General features: G+C 43.4%; 1 protein-coding gene across 2 annotated transcripts in view; it reads right to left on the reverse strand.

Moving 5' to 3' along the window:
• Nucleotides 1-1,852: 1,852 nt before the first annotated feature.
• Nucleotides 1,853-18,796, reverse strand: part of ADGRD1 (adhesion G protein-coupled receptor D1) — a 118,333-nt gene continuing 101,389 nt past the window's right edge. For both annotated transcript variants that reach the window (XM_065851683.2, XM_065851684.2), the window contains 4 exons: nt 9,871-9,997; nt 8,621-8,662; nt 6,093-6,185; nt 1,853-5,419 (listed from right to left, as the gene is read on the reverse strand). In XM_065851683.2, coding sequence (XP_065707755.1) covers nt 5,324-5,419; nt 6,093-6,185; nt 8,621-8,662; nt 9,871-9,997 — 358 coding nt within the window. In that variant the 3' untranslated portion in view covers nt 1,853-5,323. The remainder of the gene's footprint in view (nt 5,420-6,092; nt 6,186-8,620; nt 8,663-9,870; nt 9,998-18,796) is intronic.

Consider the following 18,796-nt stretch of genomic DNA (forward strand, 5'->3'; position numbering starts at 1 on the left):
AATTTTCTTCTCTTATTTTTTAATTGAACTGTTTTATGCATTATTCCATGTTCATAAGTAGAGATAAGCAAATGCTTAGTTTGGAGCATGCTTATAGGAACACAGGCAATGCCCCATGAAGCTTTAGTACAGTAACTGCATAAAATAACATGGGGAGGCAAAAATGTCGGTTGCATTTGGTGCAGGCAAATTAGACATCCTGGATCTGCTCTCTGGGGAATTACCCTGAGCAAATGAGCCACTGGTCAAGGGACCCCTTTGGGAAAGATGCACCGAACGGTGCCCAAAAGCTACCCTTGTGACTCCATATTTCTGCCATGCGGGAGCACCTGGTGAATGTGCCGATGTCAGTGGTACATTTAGCACTGTAATTGCCCTTGACAAGATGAAATATAGCCTCCGCATTCCAAGAACATATGGGATTATTGAGAAAGAAAATTGTGTGAACAAGGGCAATTATAGCAATAATCATCCATGACATAGCACAGTCATCCAAATATAGCATAGATATAATGAAAATATTTTTAAAGGCAAGCATAATGTGAACCAGTGCCAAAAATTATGTAATTCATTATTCTGTCATGAATGTTAAAAGTACCCTTTACATTCCACAGAACAGCCAGAAAGCATTCTTTTATGTGTGCCTTGCTACATTATTTGGGGGGATACAAAGGGAGGAAGGTTTCTTTGTAATGAGTATTGAAAGATGATGAAACACCTTTCTCATCTGAATTCCAATCTTTAATATTTCAGGGTAGGATTGCCCTAGTTATTCTACATTACATGGTTCCCCTCCTATTTATTTTCCCTCGTCCCCCCACCACATCTGCGCCGCTCTGCAGAGGAGGCAGCTGGCAGCCTATGAATCATAACCAAACCAGCCTGAACCTTGGAAACATGGCATCTGCACCCCTATAGCCATGAGCTTTTGGAGCTGTTTGTTCTTTAACATGTAATAAATATTTCTGGATTGACATTATCATTTTCAGATAAAGATGTTGTAGTCATAGAGTTTGACTACAATGTGCAAGGATGCTCCGTGTGGACATCACTCTGCAGCCTCTACAAGAAGGACAATTATGCACCTGCTAGAAGAAGGTGAAGTGGAGAAATCTCTGTCCTAATCCTGTAGCAATTAACAGCTGCTTTCCCTTGTAACAGGACATGTGGAGCATAAATATGTACCACGGTGGTTTTGGGGTCAGGGCGAAGGTTGGGGGTCACACCATGCAACACTTTAGTCCTCACCAGTGCAGCCAGCAAAAGGTGACAGAGCCCAAATTACAGTAAGGAATGGTGCATCTCCTCCTCTCCTACCCAGCAAATTCTTTTTCCCCAGCCACAGAAAACAGTGTAGAAAAAGGTGCAGGTGTGGTGATGGGAAGAGACTCCTGAAAGATGCATATATATTTATTTAATATATATTCATATATGTAAAATGTGTGTGTGTTTGTCACACACAAAATTCTATATTCAGATATCTGTTAGAACGAGTTTCCCCTCTGAGACACAATCTGTCTGTCTTATCCATAAATGTAATTTTTTTCACTTAGGACCTGACCTTGACCAGGTTGCTGGAATAGTTGGGTTAGGAGAATAATCTGCAGGGGATCCTTCATAAAACAGGCTCTTTTTTAAAGGGGAGGGAAGGGCTTTCTTCAAATATATTCTGCGGTTATAAACTTTAATACAAAAGATATTTTCTGCATGTTACGTGTGCACCTGACACACAGAGCAAGAGCCCTCATCTGACTAGAGCTGTGCTGGGTTATCGTACCCACCGAGAGCCATCATCGCCACGCTGTTCTTTATAACCCACGTCAGAAGAATCATTTGAACAAACACAAAGTCCTTTTAGGAAATTAAGATTTTGTATTTATTTGGAGGAAAAAACCAACAAAACTCAATCATTTTATTACTTACTGGCAAAGTCATTCTTGCTACATTACCTATTTTAAAACTCACATCTCATTCAATTATGATTTCATACCGCTGACAAAATGATGCTGTCCTGAAAAAACATATTGCAAAAGCTGCTATATACAAGCCCATAAATAAATGGCAAGATTTTCAGGCTTCAAAAGACTGAGGACAAGAAGAGATTGTTGAAAGATTCATTTGAGCTTTTCTTATTCAGTACATTTGCTGCATTCGGTATCAACAAAAATACATTGACTCAAACAAAAAGAATGGACTTGGATGGCAATGGAACACATTTGTACCTCACGTTTTTCTACTAGATTATAAAAGATGAAAGAAACCTCATACCCAGCCTAATATTACAGACACGTCCTGGCTCCCGACCTCGTGCGACATCAACAACAAGATAAACTCTTCATCACCGGGCACGTTCAAAAGTCAACGCGTGGGGCGCAGGTTGCCCACGTTGGTCTCAGTAGATACGGGATAATAAATGCTCCCCCAGCTTATGATCCATCTGTGTCACAGGCCAAAGTACAGAGCCAAAACCATTGTCACGCTGTTCCTATTTTTGGCGCACAATTGTAAAACACGATATACCTGGACAAACAGATTTAGCCCTTTATGCTGCTGTTTTATTGTACTGCCACGTGTATGTTGCATGTGTGTTTTCGAATGGACCTTGAGTAGTGACATAGGTGACCAATATACATCAGCACAGGAGGAAATACAGGCAATGAAAATGCTGTAGAGGGAAATATTCTTAAAAATTAAGATTATTTTTTTTAAAAAAAAGCGTTGATATGTCCTATCACTCATTCACAGAGCTGTTTGTGCTATAATACAATGACTAGAAGAGGAATGATCAAAAAGGGTTTCAACCTATATCCATGGTCACAGTGTAAGAAGAAACCCCAACACCAACAACAACAACCCCACAAACCCCCACAACACAAACCCACACGCTCCAGTATAAAAAATATGCTTAAATATGTTGTCTGAGCACAACACAAACACCGAAGGCTGTTGTCACAGTGCTGTTCTGGTACAGTCTCATCCATGCATTCCAAGGGCTCCTTCTACCGTGTCTTTTGGGGGGGGAAAAAGAAAATAATCCTAATTCTCAGGCCAAGAGCAGCCCAGATGTTTGCACAGCTGGAAGACAGTCCCATGTAGCAAAGGCTCGGGAAACGCCATGTGCAAAAGCCAAAATAAAGACATAGCCACTCAGATATTTGGCTTTTACTGACCTGCCTTTTAGAGTTCTCTGTCAACAACTTGGGTTATTTAGCGATAGCAAACACAAGCATAGAAACCTATATATTTCACACGTATATTTGTGCTATGCAGTGTGTCATGTGCTGCTCTGGTCAATCGTATTCTGTAGGATGTTTCCATTTGCAGCCACAGACAAACCTGGGTGCGTTGTGGGGTTTCAGTTTGGTGACTGTACCAACGAATCTTGGCACAGGAGGTGGAAACGATTGGCCCAAACTGGAACAGATCGGTGTTAATTAGTGCAGGAAGGGAACATGGAGAAAACTCACTTTGAATCAATCAAAAATGAAGCGTATTGCTGTTTTCTAAACTTCCAACTCCGCTTCTTTTGGTTGAAGCACTTCACTAAATTCAGTCCTAATTAACTAATGTTTCCTGTTACCTAAAGATCAATTTACTTTTATCTTGGTGGTGGTTTTTTACACATTTGCTATCCAATAAACAATTTCCACCCTGCACGTTAGGGTGCAGATACCTTTTCTCTTGAAAATCAGTAGTAGATACCTTGCAAGATTCACTGGGACCAGAAACGGTCTGAGCTGATGAAGACACAAACCTTTAGTTAAGGGGGAAAAACAAACAGAGAAAACCCCAAACCACCAGAAAACAAGACTGAAGATTTGCATGTTCGCCTCTTTTTGTAGTATTTTGATAGCCTGGTGTATCAGGAAAGCCAATAAGGTTACCTTGCTGGTTCCTGCAAACCAGTACACCTGGGCTGGTGGCCAGACTGCAAACAGGAGGAGCCGGGATGCACAGACACGGCCGCACCAGCATCGGCCGAGGGGACTCGCCTCTGGAAAGGGCTCCGGAGCCCCCGGCTGCTGTAAATCCTGGAGCAAGACCCAGGTTTAGGGCTCTGACCTCCCAGCTTTACACTCAGCTTCACCCCAGCGGGAAGGGTGCATCGTGGGCGCAGCTGAGATTACCCCCCCGCGCTCCCAACGTCGCTCTGAGAACGTACAGAACACTGCTCAAAAGAGAAATTACAGTGTGTGGTTTTTCTCCTTCCAGATACTCATAGCAGTACTAAAGCAGAAGCTATTAAGTGCTGAGCAGAGTTTAAAACCACAAAAGGCTCTGCAGAGACCTATTTAAAAGATGTCTGTAGGTAACAATACATAGACTTATTTGTAGTCTGGCTGTCTTCACAGTATATCATTGTGTTATGTATTTGAGGTTGGAATTCAGTGTCTGCGTTTGACCAGTAAAAGGAGGAAGATAAGTCACAGTGCCAGGTTTTGATTTCCAAAAGCTACAGCGCGTTTGCAACGTGCACTCGATGGGCAGCTGCTGATCGCAGCCAAAAGCTTCGGGCAAAGCCGCACACACACTTTGCATTGCGATACGTCAGCAGACACAAATTAGTGATAGAAATGCTTTGGGTGGCTATAGGACACCCTTGGCTGTTTCTGCCTTTTACAGATGCAATGTAAACAGGAATATCTAAAATACAAATGGGCCACGTACGTGTTTTACCTGTTACAGAGGCTGTTTATGTGCACAGAGACATACGTGCGTGTTACCTTGGCTGATCCCACGCCCGAGCTGGGAGCTGAGTAGCTGGAACCCGCTTCTCCCTCAAGTTCTGGCTCCCTTGTAGCGTTTCAATTCATCACCATGCTATGTATTTTGAATAGACTTCACTTTGATAATTGGATCTGTAAGTAATAAGTGTAAACAGAGAACGCACAGCAAGACCAGAATAGCCCCGTTACATCATCACAATGGGAAGAATGTTATTTTAGAGCATAAAAGTCCTTCTTTCCAGAGGTTTGTTGCCTCTCGGTGCTGGGAGCTGGAATGATTCCGATAGCTGATGGCCCTTTCTGCCTACCTAGTGTTTTCATCGTTGCTGACACAACCATCCAGTGTATATTTGTGCTAGTTAGTTTTACAGATATTACTAATGGCCAAGTGGTAGAATGTGTTACGGTTTCGAAGGCAAGTGAACGAGGGCTATTTACTCAAAAAGCCCCAATATGGCAATTTCCGATTTTTAGGCCGTGATTAAAAAGCAGTTTTCTGCTGGTACGAACGGTGAGAAGAAAGAAAACCAAGGGTGGACGCTGCGTCAGGGTCCTGGACGTACGGCTCCATTTGCAGGGCGAAGCTGGTGCTCCCGTCACACTGCTGATAAATCAACGCGGTTGCCCGAATTGCTGCTCTTATCCCAGGTGTTGAGCTTGGTGGGGGTTGTGGCCGGCCTGGTCCCAGTCATCTGGAAAACACAACGATATGGAAAATAGATTGATTTATTTTGCTAAACCACTCCTGTCTGGATGAAATAAAAGCTTGAAAGCTCTATTTACGTTACAGTGTTGTCACGGAGTCCTGAGAGCATACGCCATAAAGGATTTTTAAACAGTTATAGCCGGGATATAAGGCGATTGGCAGCAATCAGGTAATAATAGCTACCACTTCACAAGTCTGGTTCTTCACAAAAACAAATGTCTTTTGCCTCAGGACAATTTAAGGAGAGGAAGAAAAGCATATTCAAGCATTGATTTATTTAAGAGTTTACTCCTCGGGCTGAAATGTAGAAGTGCCCTATCAAAAAGCCATCATTGTCAGACAAATCCATTGCCAAAATGCTGCTGGAATGTGTAATAGGAAATCCATGACAACTGGTGGGAATGGTCTCATCGAATCATACTCCGGAGTTCATAAAGCTTTGCTTACTTTTATTTGATAGTTTACCAGAAAGCAGAACTTTGTCCTTTGCTTTCAAAACAGACGCTGTAGCTGCAACTTAATACTTGCTGATTCTACCTGTTCACACCAGGTACTAAAAATACCCACACGTCTTTTGTGTCCCGCTCTTTCCAACAGAATTTAGTGTGGAACACTTTCAAGTACAATAGGGAAAGGAGAAAACCTGGAGGGCTACTTACGATGTCTGAATGGAAGGGCTTCACGTTGATGTTGCGGGTTGAGCTGCTGGTGAGGGACCAGACTTTGGTTTTGTGCTTAAAGGCAGCTCTGACCTTTGGGGAATAATAAAGAAAATGAAACCAGGTAGAAGATTCCTTTCGAAAAAGTCGTGTTCATTCTCACAGGTGCAGCCTACAATCCTTTCCCCACTATCTTTTCTCCACATGAACATCACTGCACTAAAAAGCAAGAAACAATCCACCCCTACATTTTTTGTTATATTTATGGCCTTATTTTAAATTTTAACTTCACTTTTCAAGTACCCATGCTTTAAACAGACAGTATTTTATAGCCTCACTTATGCCTCATTTCATTGGCAACACTCTTATGTTATCAGCGTTATCCTAGATGCCCAAGGTAGGACTGCATTACCATTCAGCTTATAAAAAAGAAGAAATAACAAAAGCAAAAAGCCCAGAGGGCTGAAGGACATGTGCACATACATTTGCAGTCCTGGTTTGAAAGATTGCATGAGATGCCATTATACTGATTTCCAGCAGCTCACTAGGACAGTTTCACAGTGCATAAGGGAATGTACAGCCCCAGGCTGCCCCGGCCCGGCCGGCTGTGCCCGCAGCTCACACAGCACAGGAGCCACAGAGATGTAAACCAGCTGCCAGCCTTTGAACACAGACATTATTTAAGATGCTGGATGAAATTCCCTATAGACGTAGGAAGATTCTGCACCAAAGTGAAAATGATCAGCTGCATAAAGATGGTGAGACAGTCATTCTGTAGGCAAGCGGGTGAGATTTATCGAGGGTCACTGGCTGGAGGTGATTGACCAGTGCTGTGATTTTGTGATAGAGAACATCTCTTCAGGAGAAGTGTAGCCTGTGAAGTAAATCCACAAAGTAATCCTGCCCTGGCCTCAGGTCCAGTGCTGTGTCCAGCATGCCAGGACAAACAGGGGCCAGCTGAGACAGCCCTGACGAGGCGGTGAGGATGATCACAGGGCACGGAAACACATATTACAAGAAGCTCTGGATGCCTGATCAAAAGAGGAGACTGGGGGAAGACATGATAAGTCCTTTTCCTGTGGAGAGGAAGGGAATTATCTACTTTTTATACGTGTGGTAGCTAAGACAAGAATAAGCTGTAGCTGCCGTGAGAAAGATGAGAACGAGGATTTAGGAGTGGTGAGACACGGAGGCAGATTGCTGGGCTCTGATGACGTGACTGAGCGTTGGACCTGTGCTGGGGAAAGGCCGCTCAGGTCCCTGTCAAATCCACTCTCCTGTGTTCTCCATAATGTGTATTTCTTGTCCGGGGGTGCTGGAATAAAGCTCTTTTTTTACCCAGCCACTTGACAATATGTGCAGATTTCACTTTATAGTATCTGAGTTTTACTTCTATGGTAAGAATGAAATACTCAACAATTCCTGCACTTTAGCTGAAGAGGTATTTTAGATATGCACAGCGTACGATGGAGCCAATAAGACCTGCTCTCCAAAAGTGACATTCACATTAGCTCTATATGAACTGGTTTCTGAGGATACGTATTCCAAAAAGTTTCTGAATTTAGTTTCTCATGAGACTTAGAAAAAAGGGAACAATTCAAATATTTGTATTTGATGTAAGACAAATGTCTGAAGGTTGACAGCAGGAAGAAAGCTTCCTGAGCCCGGAGGAGGGCAGAATAAAGCACGAGTTGTCCTCCTTACCCTTAACCTGCCTGCTGACTTTAATTGATTTCAGTAAAGATCAAGCATTTCATAGTCAATCCCAACTCTCCAAATGGATTGTAGCAAAGATCATATCAATGCACTAAGACTGAATAGGTTGGGGAAAGTTTCACGCTCACTCGTACGTGCTGCTGAGCACTTTCTGTGGTTGCCATGAGCAGGGGATGGATGGTCCAGCAAACAAAGTCTCCACAAGCCCCATTTACATCCCCTTTGCTTTGGCTTTACGCCGTTGCTCTGTACAGCTTCAATGCAAAAAAGATGCCTCTGGAAACCTGAACTACCTGCTAAGGAAAATACCTGGAATATGTTCTACTCCGTTTGGTTTCCTGTTAAGGATTGCAAGAGCAACTTCCAAAAGTAGGTTTTGCTGAGAATAACATTTCTTTTCCTCTCTGGAGCTGTAGATGTAACCAAGCCTGAGTGAGTCCTGCTCCTGCTATTGCAGCATCATCCCCCGGCAGCACAGCCCGTGCCTGGGAGGGCTGCTTCCCTGGGTCTTGAGCTGCTTCTCTTACAAATATATATATATATATATGTGTGTGTGTGTGTGTGTGTGTGTGTGTGTGTGTGTGTGTATATTAAAAAAACAAACAACCAAAACCCCAAAAACCACCTTTCTCACGTTAAATAAAATAAACATCAAGCATAGTCAAAATTCCGCAAGTCACAGTCATGTATTAATTGAAAGAAAGAAAGAAACCAGTGGCATAGTAGGTGATGGAGAAAGTGTTTGTTTTCTTTGCACTCACGTTACTTGAATGAGGTAATGCCAGCGTTGTTAGCGCCGTTCGGTTACGTACCTCTGAATTCAGGAGACAGTGGAACAGGAACATGAAAAATCCCTGAAAACAGATAAAATGGAGAAGGCTGAAGGCTGACTGTGATAAATGAAATACAGTCATGTATTTCTCGCAGTGTTGTATAAAGCAGGAATGGAGTAGCTGGAGATCTACAAATATCGAAGAGTAGCCGAATTGCGCCCGTGTTGGACTGGGGCAACCTGCAGTGTTCCATTCCCATGGGGCTTATCCGGATCTTTTCCTGTAAAACAGCAACTCGGAAACTTTGGGGTGTGAAAGGAGAAAAACCTGGCTGGAAAGCAGCAGGAATTCTGTTTTCATGAGAACAAGAGAACTTCTTGTCTGTGCTTATAAAGGTAACACCAGATGTAAATCTCCGTGGGGAAACGCCAGATCAATATTTTTACATCAGCAAACAGAGCTATTAGCGCTAGGAACGTTTTAACAACAGAATTCTGCTTCTTGTCCGATAAAAGGTGAAAAGGTCTCTTCTCCTTTCCCTTCCAAAACAATTTTATTTTCTTTTGGGGACTGTTCAGCCCAACTTATGTTTTTATTTTGGATGGAAATCGGAACTTTCTTTATCAGCTTACGGGGGGAACTCTGCTGTTCTCTTTCTGTGACCATAGTGCTAATTGTTCCTGAGACAATAAAGGACTTACAAGAGTTCATTTCCCCTTCCCCTTGTAATCATTATTCAGGACAGAATTTTAGCACATCTATAGATTTACGCCTCTACTGAAACATCCACTGAAAGCAGACGCTTCAGTTCCTCTTGGAAAAAGCTGTTTTTGTGGATCGGTGTCTTTAGCAGACAGGGTGTGAAATGCGGTCTGTGAGAGGCGCGAGCTGGCTCCTGCAGGACGGCTCCGCTTTTCCCCTTACGCTGCACCTTAACGCAAACCGCTGTTCGCTTTCATTGAGTCTCAGTAACGGAGCCTCAAACTGACACTGAAAAATCGTTCTGCTACCTCTGTTAAAGAATCCTGCCTGTGGTAGATGGTGCTGGGAGAATGAATTTCATTTCTCAAGCTCGCTGTCTCATTTATTTAATTACTGCTGCTGGAAGCACTAAGGAGTGGGATTAAAGTTGTGTTTGTACAGATTGAACAGTTGCCAGCTCTGGATGGTCAGCACAGACTTAAAAGACAGAGGAAGGAACACAGAAAAAAATCCAAGCTTGTGAAAACATTACTAATGATCCATTTACGGGATCTCAGTTGCCATAAACTTTCCCACCAGGTACTTACTTGTAGTGAATTGAAAAAAGCAAATATATACTGAAATACTAAGGCGTGGGCATTGACGGCCAAAATCCCAAAGATCCACGAGCTTCCCAAGATGGGTAGGAGAACGGCGACGGCTTTAGCTGTGAGTCTGAAAGAAAATGAAGAGGAAATGTGACGAGACACTTCAGCTTCCACCCGCGCACCAGGGAGCTCATCAAGCGCGGCCTGGCTGGAAGCAGCGCATCTATGACCCTCTTCGCCCGAAAATTCCCTCAATGGGAAAGTGTCCTAATTCCTGTGATGCTGGGGATAACAGAAATTCAGTATTGCATGGGATACAACCAGAGGGAAAGTTGGTTTAGGGTGATTAATGTCCTACATGTGCCTTTGACCTCCTCATGCAGGTTGAAGTACAGGTTCGTGCATAGAGCTGCGCGACAAGAGACCACTTGTAATTACAACAAACATGAAACAAATCAGAGTTCTGTACAGCACAATTCAAGGAAGAAATCTTTTAATTAAACGTAGAGACATCTTGTTTATCTTAGTGGCCTGAGCACTCGCTTTGTTATAGCCTTGATTAAAAGCGAATGTCGAAGTGCAGCACCGGCTTTGGGTTTACTGAAAATAGCGAGTGGGGAATAACCTAGAATGGTGTTGGTTTGGCTTTTTCTTTTCTGTATTGATTCGTATCTTTATGTCCCTGACTATGAATATTTCTGCACAATTCAGTTCAATTCTGAAAGAGTTTGTTCAGCCAGAAAATAAAGGAATAACTAAAGCTTCATCTGTAATTTGCCGTTGGGGCAGAGTAGAGTAAGGTACCAGATTTCAGTGTTTTCAAATCCTTCTTACTGTGTGGATTTCCGGGAGCCTGTGAGTAATGCTGCTCACTATTGAGTTCAGCACATGTGCGGCACAAATACTGAGTTAAAAATTAAAACAAACTACAGACGTGGGGTTTTTCATGCAAAGTCATTAATGTTTCATGCATATCCATTTAGAAGAGGAGCCATGAGGGGGTGAAATCCATTTGAGACTATCTAGGGGTCAGCTCTGCGCATGTATCACTTAAATCTCATTCAATCTTTGGGTTTTTTTTCTAATTATTGCATAGTTTCCATGCCTACCTGCCCTGAACCTCATCTGATGTATGAAATTGTCGGTTCAAGGTGTTCATGAGCTTTACTCACCAAGGGAAGGACTCAGCTCTATTGTTCCTGGTCCTCTTTCATTTTCCTCCACCTTCCCCTCCTTATTTCATTTTGTCTCTGAACTTTAAAAAAGGAATATACTAAATGCAAAATGCTGTGTCAGAGCACACCATTAAGGTGGCAAGCTTAAAAAAAAACCCCTTAGAAATAGAAAAGTTAATGTTCCACTGGGCGCATTAATTCTGACACACTCGGCATACTTTATTTTTTTTATTCCCATTTTTCTTTGCTACATGAATATTTTAGTGGATTAGTTCTAGTACACTAAGATACAGAGCACAGTGAAATATGTGTTGGTTTTGGAGAAGGAATACTGCATGACCAGCATTTGAGCTTTATATTGTCTATGGAATTGGGGACATGAAGGAACAATCCTTGTGCCCTAACGGGGCAAAAAAGCGAATGGTCATCACTATATAAAAGACTCTCTATTTTCCTCCTGCCTGCCCCTTCTCATGCTCTGGCCTTCGAAATGAGCAGCAACAGGACAGCCTGTTTCTGACGTACACTTTTAAAAGCTCAGATATTATTACTTTTCAGCAGCCTAATGGCATTAAGTTGGGTGAACTTTCTGTCTCTCTGCACCTATAGACTCTGAATGATCAGTCCTGAAATTAATTAGTCTAGAACAAAGCAAAGGCAGCACAAAAGATTTGTTTCCTTCTTTCTGCCATTTCCTTTTGCCAATATATTGTTTGAAAGTACGTCTCTTTGAATTGCTAATCAAGCTGCCCATTTTACATGCACTCACCCTTTCAACCTCCTGTTGAAAAGAAGTATTTTTCTTCCCTTTACCTGTTCCTACAGTTTGAGTCCTGAACGGCAAACGTTGTTCACTAGAGATCTTCCTCTACACATTTCTTTGGCTGGCTTTGGTTGGTGTATTTCTTACCCAGACTGTTAGCAGAGCTTTGCACCAGCTGGGATCCTCAAGTGTGCACTCAGCAATCAGCAGAGAAGGGAGGTTTTCTGAGCTGGATAATTATCACTGTATTGAAGTCCTGTTGTGCAAGAAGTGCAGGTTGCAGCACCTCCAAGACGTATTTTCATTACCAACATCGTATAAAATCATTGCACTGCTACTGAAGGAGCGTTTTTCCAAGAGCAGGGTCGGGCCTTATAGTTTTATTGTATTTGCAATTGGTCTGGAACAGCTCCACTCAATGGAGATTGCTGCTTGCCTCTTATTTAATCTCTGCCTGTTTCTGCGGTTGCCAGTGTCGATATCTTACCCCGATGCAGAACGACTACACTGACAGCTACAACAAAGGAATTTCACTGCTTGCAGAAAGAAAACTTTATTACTTCTGCGAAGGGGACCCCTAATTCACAAATCAAATTTAGTAGTTATACGCGGAGCACTAATCCTTTTAAGGCTTCTGATGTGCACTTTCCAGTCATGATGCCTCCTGAAGTAAGAACTAAGTTCAGACCCATAAGCCAAGACTATATAATAATTGGAAGAAACACTGCCTAAAAAAAAGCAAAAATCCCTCACAATTCACCAAAATTGTTACTCTGACAAACAGGCCTATTAGCTGGAATTTCTCTCGTTTCCTGAACTCTTTGCTAGCCTCTGTCAGCAATATCCTTTGTACTTTATATAAAACAAATGAATCCCCAAAGCTGTAACTAACACTGCAGACTAGTGCTGGGAGAGGTTGCCTTTAGCTGGGAACCACACGCAGCAATTTTGGGCAGGAATTCCAATGTTTCTCCTGCAAGTCCGGCAGCGCTCAGAGCGCACACACCGCGTCTGCTGTCCGTCCGTCCCGCCGCTGAGGACGGACGGTCCCTCTGAGCACACACGTCCCTCTGCCACCTTCTCCAAGGAGCAAAACCAGCGCTAAGCAATTTAGGAGGTGAGTTGCCACCAACATCAAACAGACAAATGGAAGAACGCTGATAACAGCTCTTGTTTTCAAGTGAACCTGGCACTGAACAGAAATGAAAACATCACGAGAGTCTTCGGGGCTGATCCAAAGCCACTGATATCATTTGGAGTCTACAGGATCAAGGTCCCTTTCACTTCTCAATAGAAAACAAGCGAGTCTCATGGAGTAAGAGGCTGCGGGGGGTGTGAGCAGCTCGGCAGAGCACAGGCTCAGAGTCACATCCCTCCGGCCCCCTTCAGGCTTAGCAACCAATTTGCTCCGCACGCCACATCAAGCGATACGGAGAGCGGGTGCTTGGGTCTTTTTATCGAAATGAAATTAATCTCTGAACTCTGCTGGACATCTCGATCCAACGGGCAGAGCTCTGCTCTCGGAAAGAACAAACACGCGTTTTAATTCTGCACAGTAGCTCGTGAACTCCTGCAAACGTACACGCACCTTTTATTCCTCCTACGCTTTGTCTTGCTTATAGAGACAATCAGGTTGATGGCAGAAGGGATGTCTTTTAATTAGCACATACACAGTTGCCGGCCTAAGCTCGGGTGATTTCTAGGCACAGCTATCATAAATTAAAAAAATAGAAATAAGAAGGCAAAACCACTGGAAACTGCAGATGCCATTTCCCATTTTCCCAGATGTTATTTGCCCTTTCAAAGTGATGCTGTGAAACTGAGTAAGAGATATGTACAGACACTTCAGATCATTGCTTTCTGGTGGGTGCCGTTTATAATCCAGGGAAGATGCTGCTCGTCAAAACTGCCGTATTTATGAAAAAACAATAAAGTTCCACTTGGTGTACAACACCCAGCCCTCTCACAGACCCTCACAAGAAGGAAGATGCTCCTAAAGCAGTGACATTTCTCATAAGTCTTCCCCAAAGCTAAAGCTGCCTTTAGTACCTACAGTATCCGCCCAGAAGGTGGGAGGTCTGGGCTCAGATCCATCGCCTGCCCAAGGGGCCGCAGTTGCTTTTTGTTCTAGAAGAGCATTTGGAGCCCCTACTTGATGCTCACTCTCACCTATTGGACCTGCTCCATTTACATTCCATAATAAAATATTGCCTAGGTCAGAAAGAGAAGGGCTACTCCACGGGTTAGTCAGGGGGTGCTCCCTGAGAGAGAAGGGGATTAGTGTTTCTTATTTTATATTAAATATTCAGTGGAGCAGGGACCGAAATCCAAGTGTCCCTTCAACCCCCAGCAAGCCTGACACGACTATGGCCGTGACCAGAAATGGAGGGACCTTAAGAATTGTAACGCTGGGAAGGCACATCCAGGGCTGGCAGCGCTGGCTTCAGCACCTAACCAGGGATTGCGTGTACAGTCATTATAACAAATTCACTACCAGTGGTGCATTTCTTTAAAATGCAGGTGAACTAAAGGGTTGAATTTGTTGCAGTCACATGCTAAATCTTTTGGGAGTACAAAAAAATGTGGCTGCTGGAGCAGTTTTTTGGGACGCTCGGACAATGGGTGACAGAACACATTTCCCAGCGGTTGGTATTGACGACCACGGCCAGAAGCCAAAATAATCAAGTTCTCAGAAAAGCGTGTGGAAAATGGAAGCAATTCAAGAGGAAAAGAGCAAGCCTTGCTCCTTACAGCAGTGAAGATTTATGGACTTTTCGAACACAAACCATTCACTTTCCTATTTCTTACTCTGTTCGGATCTTCCGTAAAGCTGGTTCTGGCATTACTTTGAAGGAAAAAAAGACGAGAAGATATTACCCACTTCCACTTCAGGGGTTCCTTAATAGTCTCACAAAAGCAGTTTGAGTGGGAAGTCTGGAGGGATTAATTTGTTGCTTTGAAAAGAAAATAAATCGCCGTGTTCTAATGGGTCACGTCCTTTTTGTATCACTGTTATTAAGGGTGAGTTTGCTCCCGAAGTTGGACCAGTCCTCTTGTTTTTCAGGTCGCACTTACCGAGCAGGCTCTCCCGAAAAGAGCAAAAAGAGCAGCGCTTTGTCCTCACAACCACGCAGCAAAACTGCGCAGGAGGGTTTGGTTTTATCCAGGTACCGTTAGCCCCGAGTTAGTCCTGGGCTGAAAACGGTTACCGTATTATTTCTGTTTCCAGGCCAGACGAAGATATCAAATAATTAATTGCCGAATATGACCATAAAGTTAGTTGTAGGAGTGACATATTAATACAATAATCTAACCTGGGCTGCACTTGGCACTCCGCATATGTGAAAACAGATGTTCCCTCAGCCTCCCCTGTCTAACCGGCCCTGGTGCTGAGCTCTGCGCTGGGCTCAGCCAGGAGAAGGAACTTGTTACAACACCTTATTCTCAAAAAACTCAGTACCTGTCCCTTCCAAGGCAATAGAAAAGTCCCCACCCACAGGCCAAATCCTGCCTGTGGGTGCCAGGTGATTTTTTCCAATTAAATTAATTATTTCTTCCGCTACAGTCTCCATTTTTAAATTCATTTTCAAAGCTCCCAGTGTGGGACTTTTCCACCTCCTGGCAGCTTTCTGCACACACTGGCCCTGGGTCTCTTGTCGGTGTGAGGCATGAATCTGTATTAACCCGATGCTTACTATTCTTAATTGGTTGAATCTCTGCAAGTCATCTTGAAACAATATGCTGAAAATTAGTCCTATTGTGCTATTTACAGCCATCTGAATCTTTTTTATAGCTACTATCTCATGCGGTGAAAATCTTTGTTTTCCCGGCAGTAAACCGGGATGACAGACCCAGTGCTAATAAAGAGGGATTGTCAAATTACAGAAGTTATGAGAAGGACCTCATAGCGTTCGCTTTTTCTTGCAGAACGGGAGGTTTGAGGGAAGAACTCACCTGACTGGAATACTGATACGAAAGGGCACAGCTTGTTCAGAAAGGACACGCAGGGAAACAGAAAGGTTGTATTGGCAATGTAGACCGGCTCAGAGAGCCAGGAACTATAGGCAGACCTTTCAAAAATCTAGGTAAAATAAAGGAGAAGGGGCCGGTGTGGCAGTGTATGTGGGTTTGGTTTGCCAGAAAATGTGGCCTGTTGAAAATGGGACAGGTTTTGAGTATATAGGTTTGCAGGAAAAGAAACCGTTGTCAATGTCCACAGAAGGATGAGCTCCTATTTGTCCTTTCTTAAACTGCGCTTGTGGAAACATCAAGGTTTTTAAGAGCAGCTATTAGGGAAAAACTTCCAAGGCAGCTACACCCCAAAGAGACTCAAATTTCCATCCCCTGAGGCTTTTACCAGTAGAAGCGATTGTGTTTCACACACAATTCAAAATGGTCAAGAGTGATTACACAGTCGGTCACCACCGTTCAGCAACGAACCCCAGAGCTTGGTAGTTCAGCCAGGAGAAGCAGCCCCGCAGACACGGGGTTCATCGGAAATCTACACATTTGTCAGATATTTCTGGCTCTAAGCTTGGAGTCAGTAGGGCTCATAGTTTAATTGAGGATGGCGAAGTAAGAATCACATCTGCCCATACACAAAATTTCTGTTGAATAACATTCGCCCCCCTGAGGAGCTGAACTCTGAAAATGATCTTTCGACCTAAACATTCTCAGTGACCCTTAATTATGCAATGATATCAACAGAAAGACCATTCTCCCATTTCCATGGCAACGGTACCTGTGAACAGCAAAGCCATCAAGGTCAGGCACACAAACGGAGAAAGAAAAGTAATTTTCCGTGTAATGGCTCATATGAGCTTTAACTGCAGCAGTGGCAAATAAATAGCCGTATACTCGCTCGATCGCCTGTCTCAAGTGTACATAAGGGATAAAAGAAGAATTGGTGAAGTACAACTGCAATGCCACCGCTTTGCTGCCCGGCTGCTGAGATCTGCCGGTGCTGCTGCTCCGGAGGACGACACGAAGCGCAGCCGAGCGCTCGGCCATGCAGGCTCTGCCGCCAGGACTCCATTTCTTGTTAAGCTGGGATTAAAGGAGCCAAGCAACACAGCCACCAATGCCAGAGCTTCTGGCTGAGCCCCTTTGGTACCACCTCAAGTCCTTTGCTTTAGGAAAATGTAACAAGTATTGAGTACGTTTGTGGTTCCGTATACATTACAAAAAAAAGAAAAATAAACTCTGTGGTCATTTATTCTAATTTCTGAGCTGAGGATTTGCAGATTCCCCTGTTCTGTGCAGAGGGCTCAGACAATATTGCATAACAAGCTCCTTTAGGAGGCTCCGTACATATTGATGTCTGTCTTACTGCTGCTTAATTTTCTGAATGGGTAATCTGAATCATGACTCTGCTTGGGAACACCCAAGGCTGCTTTGTTCCGTTACTGTGTTCAGATATTCCCTAGTTTTTTAATACCTTTATTAAAATAAGGCAACTAACTTGGGAGGGCGGCTGGAGATGCTACACTGGGGATGATAAACCAGTGGAGTTGAAGAACGCGGATCTTCATGGGACGATACAGAGCTCACTTCGAACATCTCACTGTTCCTGACATTCTCCTGCTTTCAGTTATCATCCGACTTAACTGCCTTTTTGATTATTTCCAATATTGTTCCAAAATAAAAGTGCTTTTTGTTCCATTTCTTTCACTAAAATATATGTTTCTGCCTCACATCTTTTTCAATTGAAAAGAACTGGGCATAATTCTCAATTTCTGTTTCCAAAACACCTGTAGTATATCTGTAGTTAATGGCATTTTATTACTTACCCGAAGATAGTATCTGAAAGTTAAAAATCACTTGCGATTCTAAAATAGGGCCTTTACCGCAGCTCCCCATATTTTTTGCTTATTGTTATTTACTTAAATTTATGTATTTATTTTTCCTTATTTGCTTTTATTTTGAGGGAATATTGTGAGGAAAAGATGTAACTCACACTTGGCTAAGTCTGTGTCAGACTGAGCAGTGATTTACAAGGCTGCTCGGAGCTCTGTGCGAGGTGCACGTTGACATAAGCATTTACTTTATGCGATGGCATAACTATAACATTTGTCTTATTATTCTGCATCAAGCTGACATAGAGTTCTAGGATAATAAATTGGGCCAAGGACGTGAATGCAGCAGTTCAGGCAGACACTTGAAGTTATTGCTGCTCACAGTGAATTGTACCATTTTGTTAAACGACCAACATTTAATTGTTGCTCTGGTACGAGGCGTCAAGCCATGACTCACAACACCGCCTCCTCCTGCCGGTGTTTGCATGGCCCAAAAATCAGATCTTAAAAGATTGGAACCTAAAAACAATGAGGCAAATTTTAAAACAAAAGACTGTGAACATCAAAGCTCTTTTTCAGTGTAGATTTTCAAAAGCTGAGACTTTCTGTTGTTATAATTCTAAAGTAAGGACCATATCCTGTTCTTTAGATACCTGGAGGAGGGAGGATGACCCCACACCGTATGTCACAAAGTCATCTCGCTGACAGCATCTTCGACCTGGCTCCTGTGTGCGCTGGTACCCTGGACACCACAGAAGACACAGCCTTGTGCATGGGGCCAGCAGAGAGGTTTGTTCTCATTAAATGCCGCGTAAATCCTGATCTGACCTCAGGAGGCCCCATCTGAACACAGCACACCCTCCAGCTCCTGCGGAGAACAGATTGCACCTGCAGCGACTGCTGCCGGCGTCTGCCAGGGACGGGACGGGACGGAATCAAGGAATTGATTCTAGTGTAGTTCAATAGGTACAACATAGGTTTCTAGACACTGGAGATGAGAAATAGCCAAAGGGTGGCTTGGTGCAGTCCCTTCTCTCATCCCTTTCCCTTCCATTACTGATTATGTTGTGCTCAGAGCAAGGTTTCATCATAGGCATTTCATAACCAGGTTTTACTAAACCTCGTTCTGTCCTGACATTCAGATATGAAAACAAACGTGCCTGAGCACGTCTAATGCAAAACGCTATATCCTT

Source organism: Patagioenas fasciata, chromosome 17 (genome assembly GCF_037038585.1).
Source record: "Patagioenas fasciata isolate bPatFas1 chromosome 17, bPatFas1.hap1, whole genome shotgun sequence".
NCBI classification, from domain to species: domain Eukaryota; kingdom Metazoa; phylum Chordata; class Aves; order Columbiformes; family Columbidae; genus Patagioenas; species Patagioenas fasciata.